Below are 25939 nucleotides of genomic sequence, written 5' to 3'. Positions count from 1 at the left end.
TTTATTTATTGTTTTCGGACGTTTTTTTTTTTTTTTGCGCTATGTTAGTGGAGCGAGTTTTAGCATGTCGGACGCTTTCCACGGTAACTGTTTTCTCGTTCGTGTTTTTCACGGAGCCAAAACGGAGCCATTGGAACCTATACGGAGCTCGATTGCCCTTAGGTTCTATTTTTGAAGCAAACGAGCGAGAAACACGGTAGTGTGAAAATATAAGAACAATAGTCTGGCAACGTCCTACATGATGGGAGGGTCGATAGCTAATCCAAGCCAAGACAGTGAAGTTTAACACTGGCCAATTCCAATTTTGTTTTAATGCCTGTGACATGCTTTGGTGGAACTGGAGTAAGCTTCGATTGAAATGGGGGGGGGGGGGGGCGACCAAAAAAGACAGAAAAAAAAAGAAGAAGAGAGAGAACAGATTACTTTCTGCAGGAAATGATTTCCAAAAAGATTTGAGCAAAGAAGATTATCGGGGCGGAGGTCATTGGTCTGTCCAAGCAGACTGCGTGATCTGTATTAGAAAAGAAAGGGAATGGCGTTCTTTCTTCCTTATTTCGATTATACACTCTGGATAAAAGATTCTTTTTCTGCTGGATTAAGGGGGCCTGTCGTCTCGGACTTACGCTGTATTTCTGTTTTTAGCTATTCTGCTTTCACTCAATTAAAAAAAGAAAGAACAATGTCCGATTATCCGCGAGTCTCTTTCTACAACATATAATCGGCTTCACTTTTAGTAGCGTGAGCTTATATTATGTAACTGCGATAAAACATAACATCGATAAGCTGCCCTCCTCGATAGCTCAGTCGGTAACGTGTTCGCTTGCTGAGTTCAAGATGGCGGGTTCAAACCTGGTCGAGGACGGTAGCAATGTGGGGGAGGTAAAACATTGCTTCCAGCGCCGTCTGTCGGAGATTTCCGGCGCACGTCACAAGAACCCCAGGTGGTGGAAATTATCTGCAGTCCTACTCTGCGGCCTGTATACAACATGTCGCCATACTATATAGGCAGACAAACTATATGGTGGGCCATCCATGGACAAACGTTAGTTTAACGTCATGGCACCATTATTTATCGATAAGCTTGTGCCTCGTGGCCCCCGAATATCAAGTTTACTGTCTGAACTCCTTTCGTCTGTATATACCCAGACAAGCGTACTTGCATTCCGCACCGCTTGACTCCTGTGGCATTTCGGAAATAGAGCCAATTTACCGAACGGTAGCCGTGCAAGTCACGTGCGAATTCCAACTGCATCCTTCACATAAACACGGTGAAATCAAGCCAACCCGCACTTATTGGAATTGGATTCCAAGCTGGGGAAGCAGGACCACCAGGTTTGTTTGCAGTTTATCGTTTACTTCTTGTTTCGCCCTCTGAACCTATTTCTAAGGTTGAGAGACTTATTCGATCGGGTTGGCTTCGTCTGGGAGATATAGCCCGGACAGTATGTATGTCTTCTGATAAGATTTCCACAACAGATAAATGGATGAGTTTACCAGGAGTGGCTTTAGTTTCAGCTTGTGTAGGCTGCAGGTGGCTGCAAAGGCAATTTTATGTGTCGTACGATGCAGAAAATCTAATCAAATACGGACTAGATAGCAGTGGATTATGGAGATTGGAGAAGGGGGCAATTTTCGTTTTGGAACCTAACTAAGTCATCGCTGCACGGAGAAACTGATTCTATGAAGTCAAGCACTCAGGAACAAATTTAAACTTCATCTCAAGTAAGGACAACGCCCTCCATTTCATACCTCTTCACTCCTTGTTTAAGGATCACGTCCTAAGTGTACACTCTTAAAACTGAACTTCACCGCATAGCACGCTCTTAGCCAACCATCATCTCGAATGATGTCGCTATCTGCCCTGATTTGTTGAAAGCGGGAGGCGTACGCCATTTTTGTGACACTTATGCCGTTAATAATTGTCACAAAAAAAAAGCGTACGCCTCCCGTTTTCAACAAACCAGGGCAGATAACGATATCATTCGAGATTATCGTTGGCGAGGAGCGTGCTATGTGGTGAAGTTCTGTTGGGGGCACGTTTGTCTAAAATCGGCACTCCATGGTTTATCGCGTCTTAAATCTCCAGGTGTTGCAAGACTATTTCTTTCGAGTAATAAACACGTGCAGCACATGGTCCACCTTCAAATACAATATTGGCACAACACTTTCATGCGCAACCGAGGTAATATGGGACGGCGAAGTACTGACAAGCGATTTTAGCTAACCGTGTCCCCATCCCCAACAGTTCATTTCTAGGAGTGTAGGCATGATTCATACTTGATAATCACACGCACTAGACCGGTAAGGTCGTGCAATGGGGCCTGCTTCCATAGCTGCAGCTGGAAACCTATAGCTGCAGCTATGCAGCTATAACCTAATAGGAATAGAGCCTAACCTATATAGGAAACCTATAGCTGCAGCTATGCAGCTATAGGTTTCCTAATTCGAATTAGGGAACCTATAGGCTCCCTAATCGGTGACAATATACACACACCATATAGGTAGTGTTCCTAATGTATCGATGACAATATAAAGTCGCTGTTCCTTCCTACAATTTTCCCTTGCGCGCGTTGTTATCCAGTGGGGACTACCTCCGTATAGGTTGTTTTCCTATTTGATGATTGATTGATTGGTAAAAGAAAAAAAAGGAGACTATTTGATGAGGATACACACTCTTTCTGTTCTTTCCATTCAAACTCCCCGTAGGAGAGCGTTGTTATCCATCATGAAAGACAGAGCATCCGCTGGGGTAAAGGGGACTACCCCTATAGATAGTCCTCCTGCTTGATACCAGTAGATATTCTATTCTTGGCGTTCCTTCTTTTCGAATAATTCATCGACGAAGGGCTTTACGTACTAGCCTACTGAATACATACTGGCTGCTGTTCTGTCAGGGACTTGACTTACTTAGGGTGACGTTGATTTCCAGTGTACGGCTTGGAATACGTTATGAAGGGAGCTATTGACTTCCACGTGTATAAGTATATATTTCCACAGGGAAGATATAAGAGAGGAGTCTGCATTACCTATACATTATGCAGTCTTCTAGGATGTCTACGATCGAAAGATGTGCGGCGGGAATTCAGGGTAATGTGGACTAAGTCGCGATACTCAGAGCCTAACATAAATCGGTAGGAAAAAAAAAAAAAAAAGAGGAAAAGCTTTAGGAGGTAGAACTCCGTATCTATTATTTTTCTTAGAGTGTACAACTGGGAATTAGGAGTACACAGTCCGCGGGATAATGTACGACCGCATGGTCAACCTATATACACGGACACGTCGGAGTATTATGTGGCTCATGGGCTGTATATAGACCTGTATACAGCACAGGGCAACCAAGATGGTCTGTAGACAGTGGCTTTTGCGCCTATAGCAGGTTGTCTGCCGCCGAGCGCAAGTACTCTGTTGGCGACACACACACACACACACACATAAATGGGATGAAGAGGTGGTGGGTCATTCATCGCCGTTATGGCGGTACACTTCCACATTGCTCTTGTGGAAGGGATGAGAAAGGGATGATGATGGCGAGAAAGAAGCGTTGATCTGCATATTTGCGTGTGAGCATTGGCATATTTACCAGCGAGGAGATTTTTTTTTTTACGAACGAGACGCAAGCCTTTGGACGACCAAGATGAACTGTAAGACTTCTGTGTTATAATATCCACACACAGTATCAACGGGGATCTCATCATGTTATAGCAGATGCGGTTTCAAGATTGCCAGCAGCAGCAATGCAATAACCAGATCTGGAAGCAGAACTAGCAACAATATCAGCATGCGTTACCAAAGATGTACTGCTGAATGTTGTCGCTGCAGATCTTGTTCTTCACGATGATGAAATTTGTATCCGTAGGTTGGTCATAAGGAAGAGACAGTTGTCCCGAGATCTTGGTCGCTGCACCAGTTCAGGAATCATAGTGCAGTGGTGGAGGGTCTGCTGATGAGACAAGGCAAGGTCGCGATACCAGAAGCATTCGCACCAATATAGAGCTCTACCCGAGAAACGTCACCATGACGCTGGTAGACAGACTGAAACAGAAACAAATCGGAAGGGAGGGCTGGGTTCCACGAATGGACACTTGTTCGCTGCCTCCTAGTGAAAGGAAAGTAGGACCGAAGGTCGCGTCCCTTTCAGGGACCATCGTAATCCCCTCAAGACCGTGGCTTTCGGGCGCGATCTTGTTCGTCTCTACTTCCGAGCGTAGTTCAACTCTACCAAATTGGTGGCGCTGTCGAACACCATGACGTCATTTGTTTACAAACAGGGAAAGGAATATACGTCGCAGCGTATTTCTAGCGTGTTGTGACGTCAGATCGTTCGAGCACTTTTAATGGCTGCCGGGAATCATCTGCTATACGACGCTCTGGAGCGCGCTTTGAACTGTGGGAGTTTACTAATACGAAAGAAACGGATGGGCCTCCAAACTGTTCCGATTTCTCCCCTACCGGTCCATTGTCCACGACGCGTCAAGGTCAGCGAAAGCGAAATGTGAAGGATTATTCTTCGTTCCCCCGCTCAGCAAACGCCCAGGATGCAATGCGTGCGCAAAGAGCACTGGGATTTTCTGAACTCGTCTATTGGTGGCGCTGTCGAACATTATGACGACATTTGTTTACAAACAGAGAGAGGTCTGTTGTACACTTTGCTCATGAAGGACACCAGGAAATTCTGGGGTCCAAGCAGCAATTACGGAGCAATTTCTACACAATAGACAATCAAGTTGAAGCAACAATGTGCAGTTGCCAGGCGCGTCGGGTATGTGATGAGTCAGCATATAAGTCATTTACACCATTGGAGCCGGTTCTGTAACCTTACAGAACCGGCTGCTGAAGGAAATCACGGATTTCCTTCTGGCATTAAAAGACCTCATATTAAGTCAAGAGAGCACTTACTTTTTTTTTTTTTAAGAAAAGGGGCATTAAGCCACTGTCTCATCAGTGCATTACCCAAAGCCAAATTGGATGGTTGAAAGATTTAACAGGGCTTTAAAGGCCATTACGATGGACCCTGTATAGTGGAATGAGAAAAGCGAATGAGGAAAGGACGGAGACTATGTCGTATACCTTGAAGCGCACGAAAACTGATAGAACTGAATACTGTATAGTGTAAGAGCAAACGCAGGAATGGGCAGCAGTTTCGTTGCAGGAGCTCAAGGCCACAGCAGATCCACGTCCAGATAAGGGATGGGGAGTAGTGCATTACCTTTTATGGAGGAGCAATGAGTAATGCAATGCTATTACATTCGCCCGGCAATGCGAAATGACGTTACTAATTACTTAGGTTAAATATTTAGGCACTGTCTATAAGAGCAGCCTATAGGTACGAATTGTGCCTGGTATACAGGCAAGCATAATCCCCGTGCTGTATTTTCCCAGCCAGCTTTTGTCAACGAGCAGGTCCGAGTAGAATGGTGGAATGGCTTTGAATGACGTCCGCACGAGATTGCGTGCGCTCACAAAATGCATATATTGTTCCTTCCGGCGGGGGTCACAAAGTTTTTCCCGACGCCCTTAATTAAGATTATGCAAATCGAGCCGTTGTTTCATTCCAGTCCTCTGACCTGCGTTACTCTTTCGCGAAGAAAGAGCAGCGTCATAAGCAGACTGTTCAAGCAGTTTTTGAACTCGAGAATAAATGAAACGGAGACACAATAGGAGAACACATAAGCGCTGATGACGACTTACGCAAGCATCTTGCGTGCATACGTAACGTTATTACGAAAGGTAGTGCGAAGAGCAAACAATGCTCTTCGAGAGGAAAAAAAAAAGAGCACGTGACCCTCCGACCCCGCACAATAACTCATTATAGACGAAGCGAAATGCCGTGCAATAAAGGGGTGTCTTGAGCAGCTATTTGCCGAAGACACTGCACGGGTCAGTCTTGTCTCCTTGCTGCGCACGTAGTCGCCGCTGCCCTTTTCCTTGGACGTGAGGGTGCACTTCCACTGTCAGCAGACACTGCCTCATGAACGCGTGGCGATTAATTGTAAGTAACCTCCCCTCTCTTTGGTTAATTTTGTGGTCTCAATAATTCGCGAATTCCCTATAGGTGTGACGTTTAGGGAATATTTCGCTATGCATGTCCTATATCTGTTGTCGTAGAATGGGGGACTCCTTTGGGTAACGGTTTTGAGGTTGGAACAACAGACTTAAACACAACACAAAACTTAAGGTCCCTAGGAATATGAACACAAGTGAGTGGAAGGACATGAACAATTAGGCACCTTGAGGCGTCTATTGTGTTCGTCTGCTCTGTGGTTCAGCCGCCAAGCCCGTTACTCCCCACCATGTTCGCCGAATGCCGCTGCTTCGTAATAGTGTAGTGTTGTGTTGTGTTGTGTTGTGTTGTGTGCGTGCGTGCGCGCGTGAGAGAGAAAATGTGAGGGAACGTGAAGACATCGGTAAGAATGCTGGAAGTCTGACGCTTGCATAGTGACGTCATGTTTGGTCACGTGACATGGGGGAAAAAATATTGCCGCACCGGTGTCACAGTATATAGGACAAGGGAAGCCGTGGATTGTTGCGGTATGCGTGCACTTACGAGAAGAAATTGTACTGAATTGAACTGAATTGTATTGAATTGATTTTACTAAAATTGTAAAAAACACACGTCGCTGCCACATTCGGCCCGCGCCTGTGACGCATCCCCATGTTTTCCCATGTCACGCGGCTCAAAGGCGCTCAAAGGCTGCGCGTGACGTCATGTGCACAAGCCTCAATGTCATGCAACGGGGGCTTCTGCGATCTTTTCATCGGCAAACTCGACGTTGACGTCCAGGCATATGCATTCAAGGGTTGAGAACGAGGGGGATGGTTAGAACGAGGAGAATGTTCCAGCGAGTGTGGAATTAGTGTCTCGTAGAGTTAATGTCGTCAAAGTGCGCCGAATGTACAACAAAATAGTGCTTGAATAAAAAGCACTCAGTGGGACATTTCGACCTACTGAAGCTTGTTCGCTCCCAATTACAAATTTTCTATACTTTCTCGTCACCGTTTACAAAATGTCGCGGAACTTTAAATTCACAAAAAAGAAAAAAGAAAAACGATGGTTGCGAAATTCGCGAATATTACTGCTTTTACGGTATGAAAATACAGCGTGATGCGCGGTAGACTGCCGGGCATACAAAATTTCAGCACACCTAGTATATGGCTAGGTTGAAACGAAACTGTACAAAAGTGAATGTGCAGAGGGATGTGCAGAAGGGATCAAGGGATGTGCAGATCGTTTGCGCTCGAGATTGACGTGTCTTCGTTAGCGTCGCGTTGTCAGCCGCGAGCTAATACTAGAACAAATTGCCCTGGTTGTATTGATTTTGTTCCGCGTTGCTTCTTCTTCTTCTTCTCTCTCTTCTTTGGCTGCTGCACGTGATCAATAAGCTGCCGATTTTTAGAAACATAGTGGTGGTGGTGATGATGACGTGTGGGTGCTGTCATGAAATAGGACATATCTATGACGCTATGAAGGGTGTCTTGGGTGTGAAGGAGTTGAAGGGGGGGGGGCCTTTTTGTGTCAATTAACCTGTATCCAAATTGACACAAAAAGGCGTACGCCCCCTTCTGTCGAGCGCAAGCGACGGTGTCGATAGAGGAGTATCGGTAGAAGGCGATTACGAGCACCGGGAGCGACACCTGCCAGTTTTTGGTACTCCCATGTCGCGCTTGGTTTGCTGACTGTCGTTACAGGTTAAGACGTCTGGGAACGAGACGCCGCGCTCTCAGCCAATAGCGCAGCAGGAAGAGAATCACGTGGGATGCCCCTTGTTTTGGAAGCAGACGACGACGCGTTCACGATGGAGAAGTCTCGCGCTTCTCGCTCACCGCACGAATAATATGAAACGGTGTTGCAGTTCATGATAGCGCACCGTAATTTAGCTGGCACGGGTATTTTACTGGCGGCCCAGGCAAAAGCAGTGGGCAGAATTATTCACGATATTAAATTCCCGGCGAAGGGGCCGTAACGACAGTCGACAAGTGGAGCAATGTAAGCTTTAGGCAGACCTTTGTGTATTGTGCTGATAATCTGGACGTGGATGATAATGAAGTATAACCTCCGCGGTGAAGCATTTTCACGAAGGACGTCTCATTTGATACAAAAATGCGTTGTCGCCCAATCGAAATATCGGCGCCAACAGTGGCGGTGTAACTTGCAGCCATCTCGACAGCTCTCCCTCTGCTTAACGACATGGTCGCGGCTGTCGTGCCCGTGAGCGTGAGGCGTCGTTTAGACTACTCTGGAATCTGTAGCTTGCCAGTAGCGACGGTCGATTGCCTACTCCCACAGCCGACGTTCCCGTTTGTCTTTCGGAACACGGAAGACAGATACTCCATCCAAGTGTCCATAACACGTATTTATGGCAACAAGTACTCACAACACGTATTTACCATTTCGTAAAGCACGAGAAACTGTAACGAGAAACCGTAACGACGATGAAGCGATTAAGCCCCCCTGTTTACCCTTTTACCCTGTTTAAGCTTGTTTACCCTTTTCGCTGCTGGCACATGTTGCAAAAGGCGTCTCCACGAATAGGAGCTCGCTACATCACCCCGCGTGTCACTCCCTGTCTCCCCCTCCTCTTGTGCGCAGAAAATCGCTTACAAGGCGTTATTCCGCACAGGATTACGACATTGACTTTCAGACTATGCAACTCTTGGGATGAAGCCTTCTTTTCTTGCGAAAGTAACTAAAAACGTGGCCTCATTTGTGTGTACCACACCCGTGACATCCGTGAAGGAATAATAAGGCTTTGCGAAACGGCGGTGTCCTCCGCCCACGCTGTTTCGGTTTCACTGTGCCTACGAACGTCATGATGACGTCACGATGACGTTGCCTCGTTAGTGGTCTATTGTAGGGCTTCCCACAGCGACAGGGATGCCGGAACTGCCACGGTTATCGAGTTTCATCGGGCTGAAACATATTGGATCGAAACCACACAAGAAGGGACGTTCGGTCGCAACGCTGATAGTATTACTCACAACTGCACGCTGTATCAACATTTATCGATCAAGAAGGAGATTTTCGATTACAGACCCACCTCCAATAGGCGATTTTAAAAAGTTGCGCGCGCCACCCAGCGCGCGGCGCAAAGCAGCATGGGAACTTTGAGGGACACTGCTCTGCCGTCTGCTTCGGTCATGGTTAACCCTGACTGACACTGCTGCTCGGACACCGAGAATGTTGTTGTTCTTCCTCTACCTCCGCCTCTAGCCGTCTCGTAATGCTCCAAGGAGCTCTAAGTTCCCATAAGCCCTTGCGTGACACAGGTGGCGCCTACTTTTCTGAAAAGGTCTATTCAGCGATCTCGAACCGACAGCAACCCAATCGATCATACTCCCGAGTAAGCATCGCTTTACAAGGCTTCTGGTGACACATGTACACTTTGAACAAATGCACACTTGCGTACTCTGGTCAAACTTCGGGATAAATGCCGGATTATTAGCGGGCGCCAGACGGCAAAGAGACGGAGTCATCTACTCCCACGTTGTCAGGCGTATAGATATACGGAAGAAGACATACCTGCCAAAGGACCGCTTCTCTTCCACCAGGCTGCCTCTGTAGAACTCAACCGTTTGCCGTCACCGGATTGGACTTCGCAGGACCCATTGATGTACTTCCATGGGCATAATAGACGATTTTACAAAGATGCGCGCGCCACCAAGCGCGCGGCGCAAAGCAGTATGGGAGCTTCCAGGACACTGCTCTGTCGTCTGCCTCGGTTCTGTTTTAGCCCGGCTGACGTTGTTGCTGCGCACACCGGGAATGTTGTTGTTCTTCTTCTACCTCCGCCTCTGGGAGTCTCGTAATGCTCATAGGCGCTCGAAGTTCCCATGGGCCCTTGTCGTGCCCCAGGTGGCGCTGGTCTATTCCGGGCCACCCCGTAGGGTGGCCCTGCTTTTGTAGGGTTTGTTCTCCGACGTCACCTCACCGCCATGCTCAAAGTTATGTTCCCGCATTCGTTCGCTGCCACATACTTTTTCGATGACTATTAACGTCGGAAACGTTAAATTGGCTTGAAAATGCTACAAATCACACAGCACCATAACTTTGAAACACCATATTTACGGTGAGTACGATATGGGTAACGGCTTGGATGGGACCTACAATACGGCGGCCGAATGCAGCACATCCGCCTGCTAGCGACAGTGGCGGTCTCCTGCGGATGACGTCATGTGAATAAACCCTAGTGTTTACCCCCATTAAAGGTTGCAGTTCCTTCGGTAGCTGTGGCCGTCCTTTTCCTACACACCTTTTTTACGGTACTATTGAGTGGATAAAACTCAGAAGGCTTTATGATAATGCGAACGCAGCTCACCGAACGTAGAAAAATGCATCATGGGCCTGTTTCACGACGTTTGGGGGCACTCCGAACCGTATTCTGCAGCGCCGTTTGTGGTCGTGTAGCCGGAGGCTTTTCCGTACGCAGGCATGTATCACCTACACTGCGGCTCTAAAAAATCGTGGCGCAAGGATATCCACAAAAGAGATTATGTTCGCGGTACAGTGGAACGCGCGGGGAACATATTTTCTGCCACCCACATCGATAAAAACGCGATGGGGCACAGAAAGAGCAACTCGCGAGTCAAATGGCCGCCTACCGCGAAACGAAGAGAAGCAACCAACAGGCCTCTACCTGTTTGTAAAACAAATGACGTCATTGTGTTCGACAGCGCCACCAGTTTGGTAGAGTTGAACTACTCTCCAAGCAAGGGGCGAACAAAGTCGCGCCCGAAGGCCAAGGTCTTGAGGGGATTACGATGGTTCCTGGAAGCCCGCCTCCCCTTCCGATTTGTTTCGGTTTCAGTCTGTCTACCAACGTCATGATGACGTTTCTCGGGCAGGGGTTTATTGCAAGACAGGAGAGTAGCAGAACAGCCCTATACACCGTCCTCGGGCAACAGAGCTTCGAATCCGAACCAATCGGCACAGTCGATGAGTGCGCGATCGCGGCAAATACGAAATGGTGATTGTGCTTTGTCAAGTAGGAGAATTGCCAATGGAGGTAAAGTCTCCACGGATGTCCTCACCAAGACCTCAGCGCCACAAGATGATACTTGAGCTCACAACCTTCTGACACAGCGTGCCAGAATGCTGGCGCTGCTCCAGTCGGTGAGGGTCACTACGGCCCGGTTTCACCAACGCCGATTAACGCTTGCACCGAGATCAACGGTCCCTCAACTTTAATTTAACGCTTAACTGTGCTTCACAAGAGGAAGTTATATTGTTACTGAAACCTTCATCACGTCACCAACTAACGTTTACAAAAAAGAATTGCGCGTTACTTTCAAGTTTTAACAACGCTGCCAACGACTGCCTCATTGATGACCCTAACTTGGATTGCGGCAGCTGCATGTACACTCTAAAAAAAGAACTTCACCACACAGCACGCTCTTAGCCAATCACCATCCCTAATGACTAGCGAGCGCATTTCCAGGCATATAAGCCTTTTCGTTGGGAGTCGTACAGATGGCGCCTTTTGATGTTCTAAGCACGAATCAGGCCGAAGGGGGCTCATTAGTACCCTAATATTAATCCCTTTTTTGCGATTAGTGCCTTTTTTTTAAAAAATAGGTGCCGATAAGTGCCTAAGTGGGCGTGCTACTTGCTGGTTGGAGTTTATTTCGTAGTTTTTGAAACGCAAAAGCGAGGACACGCTTCACCGCGCTACATCACAGTATACAAGTGTCTCTCCTGTGGCAGAAAGTATCGCCTGCGTTCCTTGTATCCGGTGCACGTCTGCCCTTGCAGCTGTGCTTAGTATAAGCTACTCACACAATGTAATTAACTTACAGCTACATGAATCTGCAGGGAACCAAGTTACGAGAAAAGTTACTTCTCAGTTACTTCCAGATACTCATTCTCAAAGTGACCATACGTAAAACTTTAACACACAGTGTATCATATACGTAATACTTGTTGAGAACAAACTTCTGAAACAACCCACAACTTGCTCGGCAGTCACACTGATAATGCTGATAAATTTGTTCGTAACACCAGGATATTTTTATTATCATTTATGTTATCATTCGAATCACTCTGTCACTTTCCACACTAGGACCTAACACTCGTATGGAAATTCGATTAAAGAAGTAACTTTCCTCAGAGTACAAGTTACTCGAAAAAGTAATTAAATTACAGTTACGTGTACACATTTCAGAAAGTAGTTGGTTACAGTAATTAGTTACACAAAAAGTAATTACTTACAGTAACTCAGTTACCTTTAATGAATTAACTTTACAGCTCTGGTGGTAACGCTTCTTCTGTTCCCGACAATATCCCTCACGAGTACCGGTGTTGGTACCGGCATGCACCGTCAAAGTCCGTCGACGTCGTGAGGTCGTTTTCGGCATGTATAGGGCAATTCGTAGCGACAGGCGACAGAATTTCACCACTACCACACCACAACCAGAACCAATACCACAAGAAAACGATCTTATCACCTCCCAGACAACTGAACAAGTCGCTGATCGGCCAATACCTTCCGTCCCCTACTCCTTACCGAGGCTATCATCAGAGCCTAGACTTCCCTCTGTATCTAGACCTCCTGCAGAGCAGAATTCCAACGTGGCCAGAGTCGAGAAGGTCGGTTGCCCCAGCCCTGTAGTTTTCCCTGTGTGGTTGCCCTCTAGTGTTCTGCTGGCCGGCCATGATGTCAGTTTTGTTTATCATATACTTGTACACCACTTTGGAACACGTTGGAATGATGCTTATTTTCTACTGTCTTCACGCTGTGGGCCCGCTTCCCCCATGACCCGGCTATCGCTACCTCCTCACCGCGGTCAACCGCTACACGCGATGGCCCGAGGCCGCGCCCATGGCGGACATGTCGGCTGAGACTGTTGCCTCAACTTTCCTCACGATGTTGGTCTCCCGCTTCGGTGTGCCATCGCAGGTCATTACCGACAGCGGCCGGGAATTTGAATGCTGCCTCTTCTCGTCTTTTGCGCTGGTAGTCGGTACCTCTCGACTTCGGACGACCTCCTACCACGCGGTGTCCAACGGCCTTGTCGAGAGGTTGCATCGCCACCTTCAAGTGCCACTCCGGTCTCGGAAAACAGCGTTTATTTTATTTAGTCCATGAAAAGAAGGTGCCTCAAGGATTCTATACACGAAATTTCAATCCTGTTTACGAATGCTATGCATTTCTGTCAATTTTTGAAGATCTGCTGAGCCTCCACAAGTTTCGATGACGCGAGGAGCGGGTGACGTATTCATAAGCCCACAAATTGCAATGATGTCATGTTCTGGAGAGGGCAATCGTCTCCTAGCATCGAAGCCGGCATCTGGGGAGGGTCACGTGGTGGTGAAGTCACGTGACGCAGATCGAAAGGGAAAATGGGAGAGATGTTTTCTCCCTCCTTATGTTTTCTCCAAGGTCGGAGCGGTCGGAGGTAATGTCACGTGGGGCTCCGCTAATGGAATGCAACATGTGAGCCTCCCGGAAGACGCGAAGGGCAACAACGTTGCCAGATGAGAGGCAGGCGCTCCGTCGGAGCTTAACATGACGTCACAGTTCTTGAAAATAAAAATTAATTTTCTCTAGCTTTCGCGTCACGTATAGAGCAAATGTTTTGCAGGAATGTAAAGTGAGACAAGACGATTGTAGTAACATAGCTTTGATAGGATTCTGAAGACACCAGATTTAATCCGTAGTGGCACTTTAAAGCCGCACTCACTACACATGAAGACCGAGTCCACTGGGTGGACAAACTCCCTCTCATGCTCCTTCGTATCAGAGCTGCCCTCAAGACGAAGACAGATCCAAACACTTTATTCGCGCGATGTTCTTCTTCTTCTTCTTCTTCTTGGACTTCGACTTCAGATGCTTTTAGATGTTCTTTTTAAAAACATTATGCTCGCGTCATGTGATGTAACGGCGGAGCTGATCGTCATCGTCGTTGACGTCTGCAGCTACAACGCTTTCGCAATAACAAGATGAGTTCGCGGTGCTTTGTGTTCAATTCAAGAATAAATATTGCCATGCGATCAGAGCGGTTTTGTGGACGCCAAAATCTCCATAATATTTTTCTTCCCATTTCTCTCGTTGGATCTGTGCAATATTTGCAGTGCGACCGAAGAATGGCATCAGAATTTATAATAGAAGCATACTTTTTCTGAGCAGCACTTGTCACCGAAGTGCACACGATAGAGTGGTATGTTATGCCGTAAAGCAAACAATGCTGGCGGAATCGCTCGTAGCGCCAGTAGTCCAATATTGATTGTGCCTACTCCGAGAAAATTCATTCCTTTTTGGACCTTTTTTAACGCCTTGTTAGGCGCCTAACACGCGTGTTTTTAGTGCCTTCAAATCCGCTCTCTACACTCTAAAAACAGAGCTTCACCGCATAGCGCGCTCTGCGCCAATTATTGCCACGAATGATAGGATTATCGCTTCCGATTAGAGGAGAGATGGGGGCGTACGCCTTTTTGTGGCAATTTGGGTATATGGTAATTGCCACAAAGAGGCGTACGCCTCGCTCTCTCCTCGAATCAAAAGCGATAACCCTATCGTTCGCGGCAATGATTGGCACACTACGTGCTATGCGGTGAAGTTCATTTTTAAGAGTGTATACAATCTCAAAAAAGGCGTACGCCTCCCGTTTTCAACAAATCAGGGCATGTATAACGGTATCATTCGAGATGATGGTTGGCTAGGAGCGTGCTATGCGGGGAAGTTCATTTTTAAGCGTGTATTGATGACATTGTTCTGCTCCCTGATTGGTTAAAAACGGGAAGTGTATGCCTTTTTGGAAAAAAAAACAGGCGTACGCCCGGCGCTTTCCACAAATCGGGAGTGACAAAGGTATCGTGCTGTGCAGTGGTTCGCCTTCACCGTGCTATGTGGTGAGGTTCTGTTTTTAGAGTGTAGTATCGTAAGGAGCTCTGCAGGCTTTTTCTAATACCCTAGCCACACGGCAAACCTAATGTATTGAACGGAATAGCAGTAACTTCACCTGCTAACTCGAATGACGTACTCGTACGCCTTTTTGTGACAACTATGCAGGACATAATTGTATGAGAAAAGGCATACGCCTCCTGTTTTTAAGAAATCAGACGAGAGAACGATGTTATTCAGTTACTCGATGTTATTCGTTTTTATATATTTATTTATTTATTTATTTATAGTACCCTCAGAGTCATGAGGCATTGAAGAGGGGACGGCGGTTATAACATGACAATAGGCAATAGCTTTTACAAAACACGCATAAGGAAAAAAAAAGCAGATAATACAAAGAAGAAAAGGAAGCCGAGGAGACAGCTTCACAAAGTGCATAAGCACACAGAGCGTATGTGGATCAGTGCATGTATAAACATGATATACGGCGTCACTGAAGGCGGGCAGGCTGTCGATGTTCGTAATCTCGCGTGGGAGCTGGTTCCATTGTGAGGCCGTATACGGATGAAGAATGAATCAAAGAACGACTTGGTGTTTCCAGTGTTTACATAGATTTCCCTAAAATGGTGAATGCGGTGAGAAATGTATAGCTATAGGGGACGAAAGGTATGACGGGAGGACTGGGTCTTCATGGTGAATAGGGAGAGACGGGCAACTTTGCGGTTGTAGTTAGAGAGAATAAACCTGGCGGCTAGGATTGACTCAAAAATTTTCGTGAGGCAGTCAGAGGTGCGATCCCAAATAGAAACAGCGTATACTCTAGTTTGGGTCGGACGAGGGATCTGGAGGGAGTTAGGAAGTGAAGTTCCTGCCATTCCGTTTAATACATTAAGTTTGCCGTGTGGCTACACTCTTAGAAATGAACTTCACCGCATAGCACGCTCCTATAGCCGAACATCATCCCGAATGGTATCGTTGTCTGCCATCATTTGTTGAAAACGGGAGGCGTACGCCTTTTTTGTGACACTTATGCTGTTCATAATTGAGTGCTGACAACAATATAATTCGGGATGATGGTCGGCTACACTCTTAAAAATGAACTTCACCGCATAGCACGCTCCTAGCCAACCATCATCTCGAGTGATACCTTTATCTGCACTGATTTGTTGAAAACGGGAGGCGTACGCCTTTTCTGTGAAATTATGAACAGCATAAGTGTCACTGAAAAGGCGTAGGCCTCCTGTTTTCAACAAATCAGGGCAGATAACGATATCATTCGAGATTATGGTTGGCTAGGAGCGTGCTATGATGTGAAGTTCACTTTTAAGAGTGTACGGAAAAACGGCTCCGGGCGACATCTTGTGGGAAATAATCCCCAATTCGTCAGGCAACAGTGATCTATGTTACATTCCTTCCACTATGGTTACCGAGAATGACTCGCTGGCTTTGATGGCTACGTAGCTTTGAAGCCGTACTTCGCGAGCAATGTGCACTTGGTGCATGGCAACTTCGACACAGTGTTGCCCATAATTTTCAATCCTAACTTTCGAAAAACGAAAAAAAAAAAAATGTGGAGTCAGTTCGGTGAAATCCGTCACGTATAAGAGTACCGAGGGCTCAGGCTATCTAATAGATAAAATTTCCGCGATTGCTCCTCTATTTCTTTACGGTATCTTAAAAAAGGGCCCTTCTGGAGAAAAAGGGAAAGCGTACAACACACCGTACGACTACAGTTCAGATTTTTATTCACTACAGTTCACTTCAGCCGAGAAGTGCGCACAAGCGGTAACTGTCCCCGTGTTCATTAGTAAAATGTTCCTAGATGTCTATACAATAAAAGAATATTGAGCTTCGACGATCACAATAAATCACTCTATACCGTATGGTCACAAAAACGCAATCGCAGAGATCACCACGTGTAAAGCGTCGGAAACAAGCCGGTGCTTGTCGAGAGCCTGAAGATGATTGAAGACCCTGACGGCGTCCCACGGGATTATTAGAACCTAGGATTGCAGCGAGCCTGAACGGCGTCCCATATACTGATGCTATTCAATGGAGACCCAAAATAAGCAAAGCGCTTCTTCAGCTGCACCTCTATACCTATAGAGAAAAAAGCCGGTGTTCATTTATTTGATGCACGAAACGCCCCCTGTGCCTTTGCCTTTGCCGCGAAAGAGGACTTCGATATTAACTATGCAGGCTGGCGTATATTTACACCCGCGTTCGTTCTTTCAAACAAGGTTTATGCCAAGCTGGTTTTTCGTGATCGGATCAACCATCGGCATAGCCTGAAAACTATGAAGGAAATTTATGTTCTGAGGCTGGAACACAGAAGAAAAGACAAACACACACAACCTCAAGTGCCTAAGAACAATGAATGAAGAAGGAAGGAAGTCTTTTATTAATAACGCGTCCTGGAGTAGCCAGTCCCGAGTGGCTCGGGACTACCATCTCCATTTTTTTCTTTTAAAATCAATCAAGTCGCTGAAAACGTTAGCCAGCTGTAGGACTCGAACCCACATGTTCTGGATTACCGGAAAAACTATTTCGGGAGGGGTTCTGTGAGGACTTTAAATGGGAGAGGGGGATTTCCCCCTCGTTTCCCTCTCTCAAATGCACCACGGAGGCTACCAGAGTAATGCCGGCAATGGGGGGGGGGGGGGGGGGGGGAAGGAGGACATTAAGCGTTCGCCTTAACAGCTGTTGCTTACAGTTCAGGTGTCCGAGTTATTTAACTAAGGTATATCGAGGAATTGCATGCGGGAGAGGACGATACATTGCATCGAGAAACGCCTAGCGGGCGTAAAAGGAGGACGCAGTGCACCTGTAGCACAGCCACCAGCCGCTAGTTTGGGATGGCGGAAAATTAATAGCCTGGACGTTCGGGCTAGAGTTTGGCACGGCGACACTGGCGCCGGCTTTCTTCCCTGGTGGCCGGCGGAGGAAAAGTTTTCCAGCATATTCTATACAAGCGTACACTCTTAAAAATGAACTTCACCGCATAGCACGCTCCTATAGCCAACAATAATCTCGAATGATATCGTTATCTGCACTATTTGTTGAAAAACGGGAGCCGTTCACCTTTCTTGTGACACGTACGCTGTTCATAATTGTCACGAAACAGGCGTACGCCTCCCGTTTTGAACAAATCAGGGCAGATAACGATATCATTCGAGATTATGGTTGGGTAGGAGCGTGCTATGCGGTGAAGTTCCTTTCACCCACTCTTCATCCTCTATCCTCCATCCTTCTTTCTTGCTTACTTTTTCTTTTTTTTTTTGCTATAGTCGTGACGACACCCACTTCTGTGTGGCCAACAATGGCGAGCCAATCCTGCCATTACCCCCCCCCCCCCTCCTTTCACCAGCACCACCGCCATCATTTTTAAGAGTGTAGAAGGCGATCTTGACGATTTGATATACGTCATCGCGTGAATTCTGTCTCGTGTTCGACCTACTTCAGTGAATCTGTACAATGCCAAATGAAATATCTGCAGGAAACTGCGAAATAACTGAAATAAATGCTGGAAATAACCTACCCTTAAGTGGTAGTGAGCGAGGGCGCCCCCTGGCAACCGAACGAGCCTGTTAAGCTGCGCGTTTAGCGGTACTAATTGCCCTTCCCGGTGCACAAAAGTGCAAATATTTCTCCTCGTCGAGGGGAAGGTTCCGTTACTTTCACACCAACTCAAAAGGAACGGGATACATCTGTTGCGTCGTTTATGATTTATTAGCGAATAAAAATTAAAAAAGGAAACGCAATTTACGCTTTTTCTTTTTCTTCGCAATAATCTCGACAATGCGGAGAGGCCTCCCATTGATCTCCTCGGACCATCTTCCGTGATGATTGGACAAATCGTTTATAGCAAGCAGTAGTAATAATAGTATAGTAGCTAATTTTAGCTACTACTATTATAAAATGCCGAATAACATGCCCCTCATAAGCCCGGCCATGACTTTTCTAGAACATGTCTTACATACGAAGTACCTTAGATCCGTGTTGGCGCCGCGAAGCAACTGTAGTCATGAAGAGTGTACTTTAGTGGGGCGAATATTTTGCGTTCGGCGCCTCTTTTCTATACCACCAATGTTTTGTTTCAGAACACCGCTTGCTTGTTTCTTTCTTTCGTTTTTTCTTCGGTAATTTTATAACACTGTACAACACTGATCTGCAGCAGAACGACGTCCACGAGTGCGTTATACAATAAGGGGTTAAGCACGCTCCGATATGCCATGCCTGCTGCGGAAAAAAAAAACATTCCCGAACGATCTGATTGATTGATTGATTATAAAAAAGGAAGAAAAAAATGGAGAAAATAGGCTCCACATACGTGCAGACCTGCTATGATCCACTGATATCATAGCTCATAGGCGCCACTAAAACCCCAATCATCATCATCATCCTTCTCGCAGCGCCTCCCGGTGTGTTCGGAGAGGAACGATTACTAAACGCCACTTCAGTTCACTCAACCGTATAGCCTTTCGAACCGGTCGCTTCGTTCGAGCAGAAACGAGCGTTTTTGTGTCACAACGTACGAGCCATTTCTCACCCCGTTCCGTTTCTGCACACCTGGAGATCATAATCCCGCTCCCGTAATATTAACAGCGGAATAAAGAGGACAACACGTTTTCTTCTTCATCTCGTATTGATAGAGGCTTGCACGAGGAAGCAGGAAAGTGTACACGGCCACGCGTCTACCGGCGGCAGGGGAAAGCCGATCTCCATGCGAGCCGTCACTCCCGGCGTGTTTGCCCAGGGGTCGAATAAGTGCAAGTCGGACCATCGAAAGGGTCCTCGCTCGTTAACTTCACAGCAGACGGGCTCTTGTCGCGACTACGTCACCCGGTGGAGATCTCGTCGGCTCGTTTCCCGGGGCATTAAGGGTTCCCAACTTGGTAAGTGACACGTGTTTACATTGATTCTGTCGGATGCAGCAGGCCCTTTTCATTATCCCTCTCTCTCTCTCCCTCTCTCATTTTGATTTATGTATACGACACGCGTTTTTGTGCGATACGGGGAGCCCAGTGTTTGGGTCACGTATTTAACCACCAAATGTTCGTGTGTCCCGAAAACAATTTAATGGTTTTGAGCATTTTGTGCTAATGATCGGCAGGCGTGGAGAATGCGCTCACGACCACCGCTAACGCATAACCACCGAAAGACGGGAAAGTACAAAAGACGTGCTTGCTTACTTGCCACTTGTCGGCAAACACTGAAGAACGCCATTGCTAAACTTGACGCGCTGTGTGCCCTGGCGAACTACTCCAAGAACATACGTGCTGAAGTAATCTTTTCAATCATTCAGTACTTTCACACATCAAGCGTCATGGAACAGCTGGTCGCTCCAGTACAACCTATACGTTTTCTTTTTTATTTTTTTTTCTACTTAATCTAATCTGACACTTGTTAGGAGCGATGTCTCAAATGAAGAAGGGAAAGATGACCTGTTTACCAATGTCACACAATGTTGAGTCTCGTGTCGTCCCGTCCCGTCGTTGTGTGTCTGCCTGTAACTATACCTCAAACTCAACGAAATGTTGCCCTCATCCATCAGCACACAATGTCACAACACCTTCTGGGAAGCGCAACGGAGTGAAGTCCTGCTGTACGTCAGCTGAGCACTTTGAATTAATTCACACATGACGAGCAATTTTTAATTGAATGCGACCACTGCAGGATGTTTCTGGCGGGTCATGGAAGTATCACGTACAAAACCACGGAATACGTTTTGACTTTACGTTGATGATGGTGGTTGCAGGGGCGTTTCATCGCCAGAGGCAATACCCCATGCCATGGTAATTTGGTGAAATTATAATGATTGATGAGCCTATCTCAAAGTGAGGAGCGAAGTTCTGCATTGTCCACTGCGTCGGTGGGCTGGATTTGACCGTTTTGACCTTTAGCATAGTGAGAAGGCGAAAGTCTAGCATTCATGATCGTGAGTAATACGTCAGGGTCTATGTTTAGAACGATCTCATTATCTGTTTGCTGTTTTGCTTTTTCCCTTTTCCGTATCGTCTTGTGCGAGAGATGGGTGTGAGAATTTCCTGTTGTGTTTCCCCCTTATGTAATGGCTCCTATATAGGCGCTTGAGGTATTTAAATAAATGCATAAAATAGATAAATGAACGGTGACGGAAAGTATACAAAAATTTAATTTGCAACGAATAAGCTCTATACTAAGTCGAATTGATTCATTGAGTGCAATTTGATTATCGTTACACTATGCACATTTCGCACACTCTGACAACATTAAATTTACGTTTAATTACATTTATATTACATTAAATTGCAGAGGCTGAACAAACGATTAAGTCTGTGTCGTGTTGTCTTTACTGTCTCCTCAAGGTCAATGCTCTTTAAAGCATGAATGTTCACCAGCTTGCTGCTGTTTTGACGATTTCATCAAACAACACAACACAACATGCACAACATGGCGAACGCACGATGTCGGTGTAGCGTAACTGGTAGCACACAATATCGCCAATCAGAGAGGTGGAGGTTCGAGTCTTCATCCCTGTGAAGTCGGCCCAGGACGCACGATTCCACCTGCGTTAGTAGTGACATCATCATCATCACCACCACCACCACCAGGGGGTTCGAGTCCCCCGCTCGATGACTTTTTGTTTACTGCCGTCCTTTAGATCACTTCGTCATTTCAACATCGTACGCAACTCTGTAGAATGTATATACGCTTGATCGTCAACGTCGAGTTCACTAAGGAATGGTTCGATTTACGTGGTGATCCCAGAAGCACGGATAATTCGCAGTATCTTGACGAAGCATAAGATTTCTAGCATTTTGACCCAGATGAGTCCCCCATGGCACAAACGCAATCGAAAATGCATGGCGAAATTAAAGTCTCGTGAAATATTTCATAAACGTCGCGCCTAGCGAATTCGCAGAGTATTGAAGGGTCAGTAAAATGCAAAAACAAGTTCACTTCAAATTACATTACACGCTACGTTAATTTCGTACTTGTTATATCATAATTCGAAAATTTGATTCCGTTACGAAGCTGCAATCAAAATTATACCGGACTCTTTCTTGCTTCGGCGCTAAGAAGAGAACGTCGTTTCAGCTCGTGCATCGGTGTTTTTAGTCCATGCTGCGCGTGCAATCGCGTGCCACGCCATGCAACCGTCCCGGTGAAAAACATAGTGTGCGTTGCGAAGCAGATTGGCATCGCTGTCCGAAGGACGCGAAGATAAATGTTGTCAGTGGAACATTCGCGAGAAGTATTGTGGGCTACAATTCCGTGAATCGTTATTGAAAAATGTAGCAGTGCGCATCATGCCGCGCATACTGAACCCTACACTCTTAAAAATGAACTTCACCGCATAGCACGCTCCTAGCCAACCATCATCTCGAATGATATCGTTATCTGCCCTGATTTGTTAAAAACGGGAGGCGTACGCCTTTTTTGTGACAATTATGAACAGCATAAGTGTCACAAAAAAGGCGTACGGCTCCCGTTTTCAACAAATCCGGTCAGATAACGATATCATTCGAGATAATGGTTGGCTAGGAGCATGCTATGCGGTGAAGTTCATTGCTAAGAGTGTACGATCGGACCTGTTCCAAATTCCCACGCACACGATAGGCATGCGCGCGCTTCTCCTGCTGTCTCATTGGATGCCGTCCATCTTTGCCTCCTGGGAATTCCATTCGTTGCCACCAAAGACAGCTCTGTTTTCATTGCGTTTTTCCTCTAAACGGTAGCGTTGTGCGAACTAATTTTGTTTGAATTGCGCTAATTGAAACATGGACTTTCATTTGAGAGCAAGTTGTTTTTGCATTTTAGTTCCCCTTCAAGACCGCGAAACTAACCGCTCTTACATTATTCGATTTGTGCGCGTTCGAAGAACAGCAAAGGCTTCAACAGCTTCAGCAGCTTCATTTCAGCTTCCTTTCATTTCGTTTCGTTTCGAATAGCTTCATTTCATTTTGTTTATTTAAACCTTTATTGAACCTTTAGAAATGTAGTATAGTTTCGGAAGGGAGAAAAACATGGATGGTGTTATTATGTGTCATTTTTTTTCCCAACATCGACATCATGGATCTATAGGCTCCATCAATATTGATGGCCGCTGCTTCATCACAATTAGAGCTGCGTGGTGCATATGTTAATTTAAGGTAATGATGCAAAAAGAATAAGTGTAGAAAGTAGAAAGATAAGTGTGTCTCTAGGCACAAGCTGACTGAAAGAAGGCTGACAAAAATTCATTTGAAGGAGAAAGAACCCGGAAGAGTCAAAATACATTGTCCGCCATTATCATAAAAACAAAGACTATCGGCTTGGCATTGTCTTTCGTTAAAACGCGCCGGAATAGAGAAGAAAAAAGGGAGAAAAGGTGCTTCAATACACAAAAATAAATCATCACGCTACACTTCATGCGCCTCCCTCTGCGAATTGGACATGACGCACAGTTTACGAAGAGTGCGTCGAGCTGCAGAAGACTATCTTGGCGCTGCTTCAAGCAGTATACGACTGCCTTATAGGGATGCACTTGTGCATGCTCCATAGTTTCACGCAAGAAATTTTCTGTACTAGTGCTTCTTCAAACCTTGTAACTGTCGTGCGCAAAATTCGTTCTCGAATTCAATTTCCGCCGCGCTTAGAAGGATCAATGAAATCAGGAACGTGTATAGAGCAGAAACAAGGACAGAACTTAAATCTAATCTTGCGTAAAAAGGAATGAGGAGAGGTGTTTCTCTACACGATGGTATCGAAATTATCTATTTCGACCTAAAGGCACTGTTTTGTTAGAAAGGAAAATGTCTCTGTCGTATTCGAACCGCACCCTCTGCGCGCATCACATTCATTTTGTAGAGAATGTGGGCGTTTCATTCGAAGCACGTTGCCGGCTGTGGCTAAATAAGAAATCCCCACTGCGAACATGTTCTTCTTTTTTTTCTTTTTTTCATATGCGGTGCAGCAGACGTTTCGGCGGGACTTCGCGTGGAACTAGAAGAGCCGATATCTTAAGCGGGTGGGGGGGATTAGTTGAATGCTGACAAAAAAAAAAAAAAAAAAAGAAAACAGAAGAGAAAGGTTAGCCATCGTCGCCAAGTTAGGCTTGCTACTCCCAAAAGCAAACATACAAACAAATGGAAGATAAAAGCAGCATATGAGACACAAAAAATTATGAAGAAATACAGGAAAAGACAGCTCCTTCACAAAATAGTTGTGCAGACAGTCATATATATAGGACGTATCAGAGAGTGCCCATAGAGTTTAGATTCCCGAAGGAATCGATGTCAAGCGCAGACGTGACTTCAGCGTGCTAAGTGGGGCCAAGTAGCACCGCGAGGGAAAGCTCTCGGTATAGCCTATAGATGAGCGAGACGGCGCCAGAGACTGGGCCTGTGATCTTCGTACCGCTGGCAGGCAAGGAGCACGTGGAGCAAAGAGGTGGTGGATGGTGGCTCATCTTAAAGAGGGACGGCTCATCTTAAAGAGGGCAAAACGCATTGATAAGCATGCTGACTCGTGCTCAATGTGGCAATGGTTGGCGCGCAGCGTGCCATGTGGTGAAGTTCTATTTTAAGGCACAGTTCCCTTAGAAGTCGGCCCAGGATGCACATTCCTCCAAGGCGTTAGTCGTGACGTTGCCCGCCTCTGTGAGGCCAACAACGGCAAGCTCTGTCACCGCCACCACCACCAGCAACTCCATTTTAAGGGTGTGGCGACATGGTCTCACCCATTGGTCTATAGATGGTACGGCTTGGGACAAAAGTTTACGGAACACGACACTGGCGTTGGGGCGGCTCCCTTCTAAGCAATCAGGAAGAGGTCTAGTAAGGAACGTGCGACTGACTATTTCATTCATTTCTCAGTATGTGTGTCCGCTGCAGTTTGCAGCTAGAGTGTCGCTCAAAATGCGGGGAAATGTGACACCCGGGTGTTCCGTAAAATTTTATCACAAGCTGTACCGAGCCATATACTGTCCCAGCAGCAATCGATACAGAACACAAACAGAGCAGACAAGAGAACAGAGGAACCAAAAAAAAAATAATAATAATAAATAAAGAAAAGAAAGGATCAATCCTGAACAACCACCCTCATGTGCCTCGACTGCACTCTCGATAACATTTGCGAACCGCGATTTCTTATCGGTAACAACAGCCACATCGACCGATGCTTCGAAGTTCTCACTACAACTTCGCTCAAGAGAAAGGCGGACGATAATGGATGTTCACAGCCGAGCACAGATTGCGTGGGCGTGGTAGAACTTATAGCCTGAAAATGGGGGCGCAAATCATTTATAGCGGTTGAGAGGAGCGAACGTGTGTTTTTCGCCATACGGGCGTTGAAGCCTGACGGAGTCAAAACAAGGCAAGACGTGTTGAGCTTCCGGTCCCTGAATGGCTTATAAACGGGAAATTGGAAAAGTGTGTTCGTGCCGTCTGTGACGGAAGAGACCGGAGCTTTTACATCATCCTTTTGCGCCGTGTGCAATGGAGGTACTTTTTCTGTAGACGTTCTCTTCGTTTGAACTAAAGGACATTCAAATCAATTTTGCAATACAGTGAGTAGGATGCGCGTGACATTTTGGTTGAGACAGACCCACGTGTGATAGAGTATATAGAGTGGAGTGAAGTTGAGACAGAAGCACGACCTACTAGATTATAACGACCATGTCACAATCAGCAAACCCTATGAGGTGCCTGTCCGCACGATCCGCCAGGGGCGCTACTGACGCGCCCTGGCAGACTGGCGCACGATTGGACGATGGAAATTTGAATTCTGAACTCGCAGAAGCGTATGTACGACAACCGTAGCAGACGACAGCGATAGCTCCTATGAAAACGCGTAGAATGATGATAATAATCAACCTCAGAATTAAACATCTGTGGAAGTCCACAGCTTGTACAGAAATACTAAGGTAAGCTGAAGTACAAAGTATTGTAGAAGTTGAGGAAGCAATAACAAGGACGATCAGAAGCGCCACCGCTGCCTTCCAAAAATGCGGCGCATGGGAGGGGTGCGCCTGACGTGGTCGTTATAATCTAGTAGGTCGTGGACAGAAGCATGCGTAACCGCCATGTCGGCGTGAAGTTGCTCATTACTCATTAGAGAGTTTTTGTACATCGGAACGTGTT

General features: G+C 46.3%; 1 protein-coding gene across 2 annotated transcripts in view; it reads left to right on the top strand.

Annotated features, from left to right (window-relative positions):
* LOC135370722 (calcium/calmodulin-dependent protein kinase kinase 1-like) overlaps window positions 1-25939 on the top strand; it is a 129581-nt gene that overhangs the window by 19179 nt on the left and 84463 nt on the right. The window contains exon 1 of one of the 2 annotated variants that reach the window (XM_064604535.1): window positions 19512-19729. The exons of the other annotated variant lie outside the window; for it this stretch is intronic. Within the exon in view, the coding sequence (XP_064460605.1) occupies window positions 19558-19729 (172 nt within the window). The 5' untranslated portion in view covers window positions 19512-19557. Of the gene's footprint in view, window positions 1-19511; window positions 19730-25939 lie in introns of those variants that run through there. 2 annotated transcript variants of the gene reach the window in all.

This window comes from Ornithodoros turicata, chromosome 10, assembly GCF_037126465.1.
Source record: "Ornithodoros turicata isolate Travis chromosome 10, ASM3712646v1, whole genome shotgun sequence".
NCBI classification, from domain to species: Eukaryota; Metazoa; Arthropoda; class Arachnida; order Ixodida; family Argasidae; genus Ornithodoros; species Ornithodoros turicata.
This window is presented reverse-complemented; position numbering and strand designations above follow the sequence as displayed.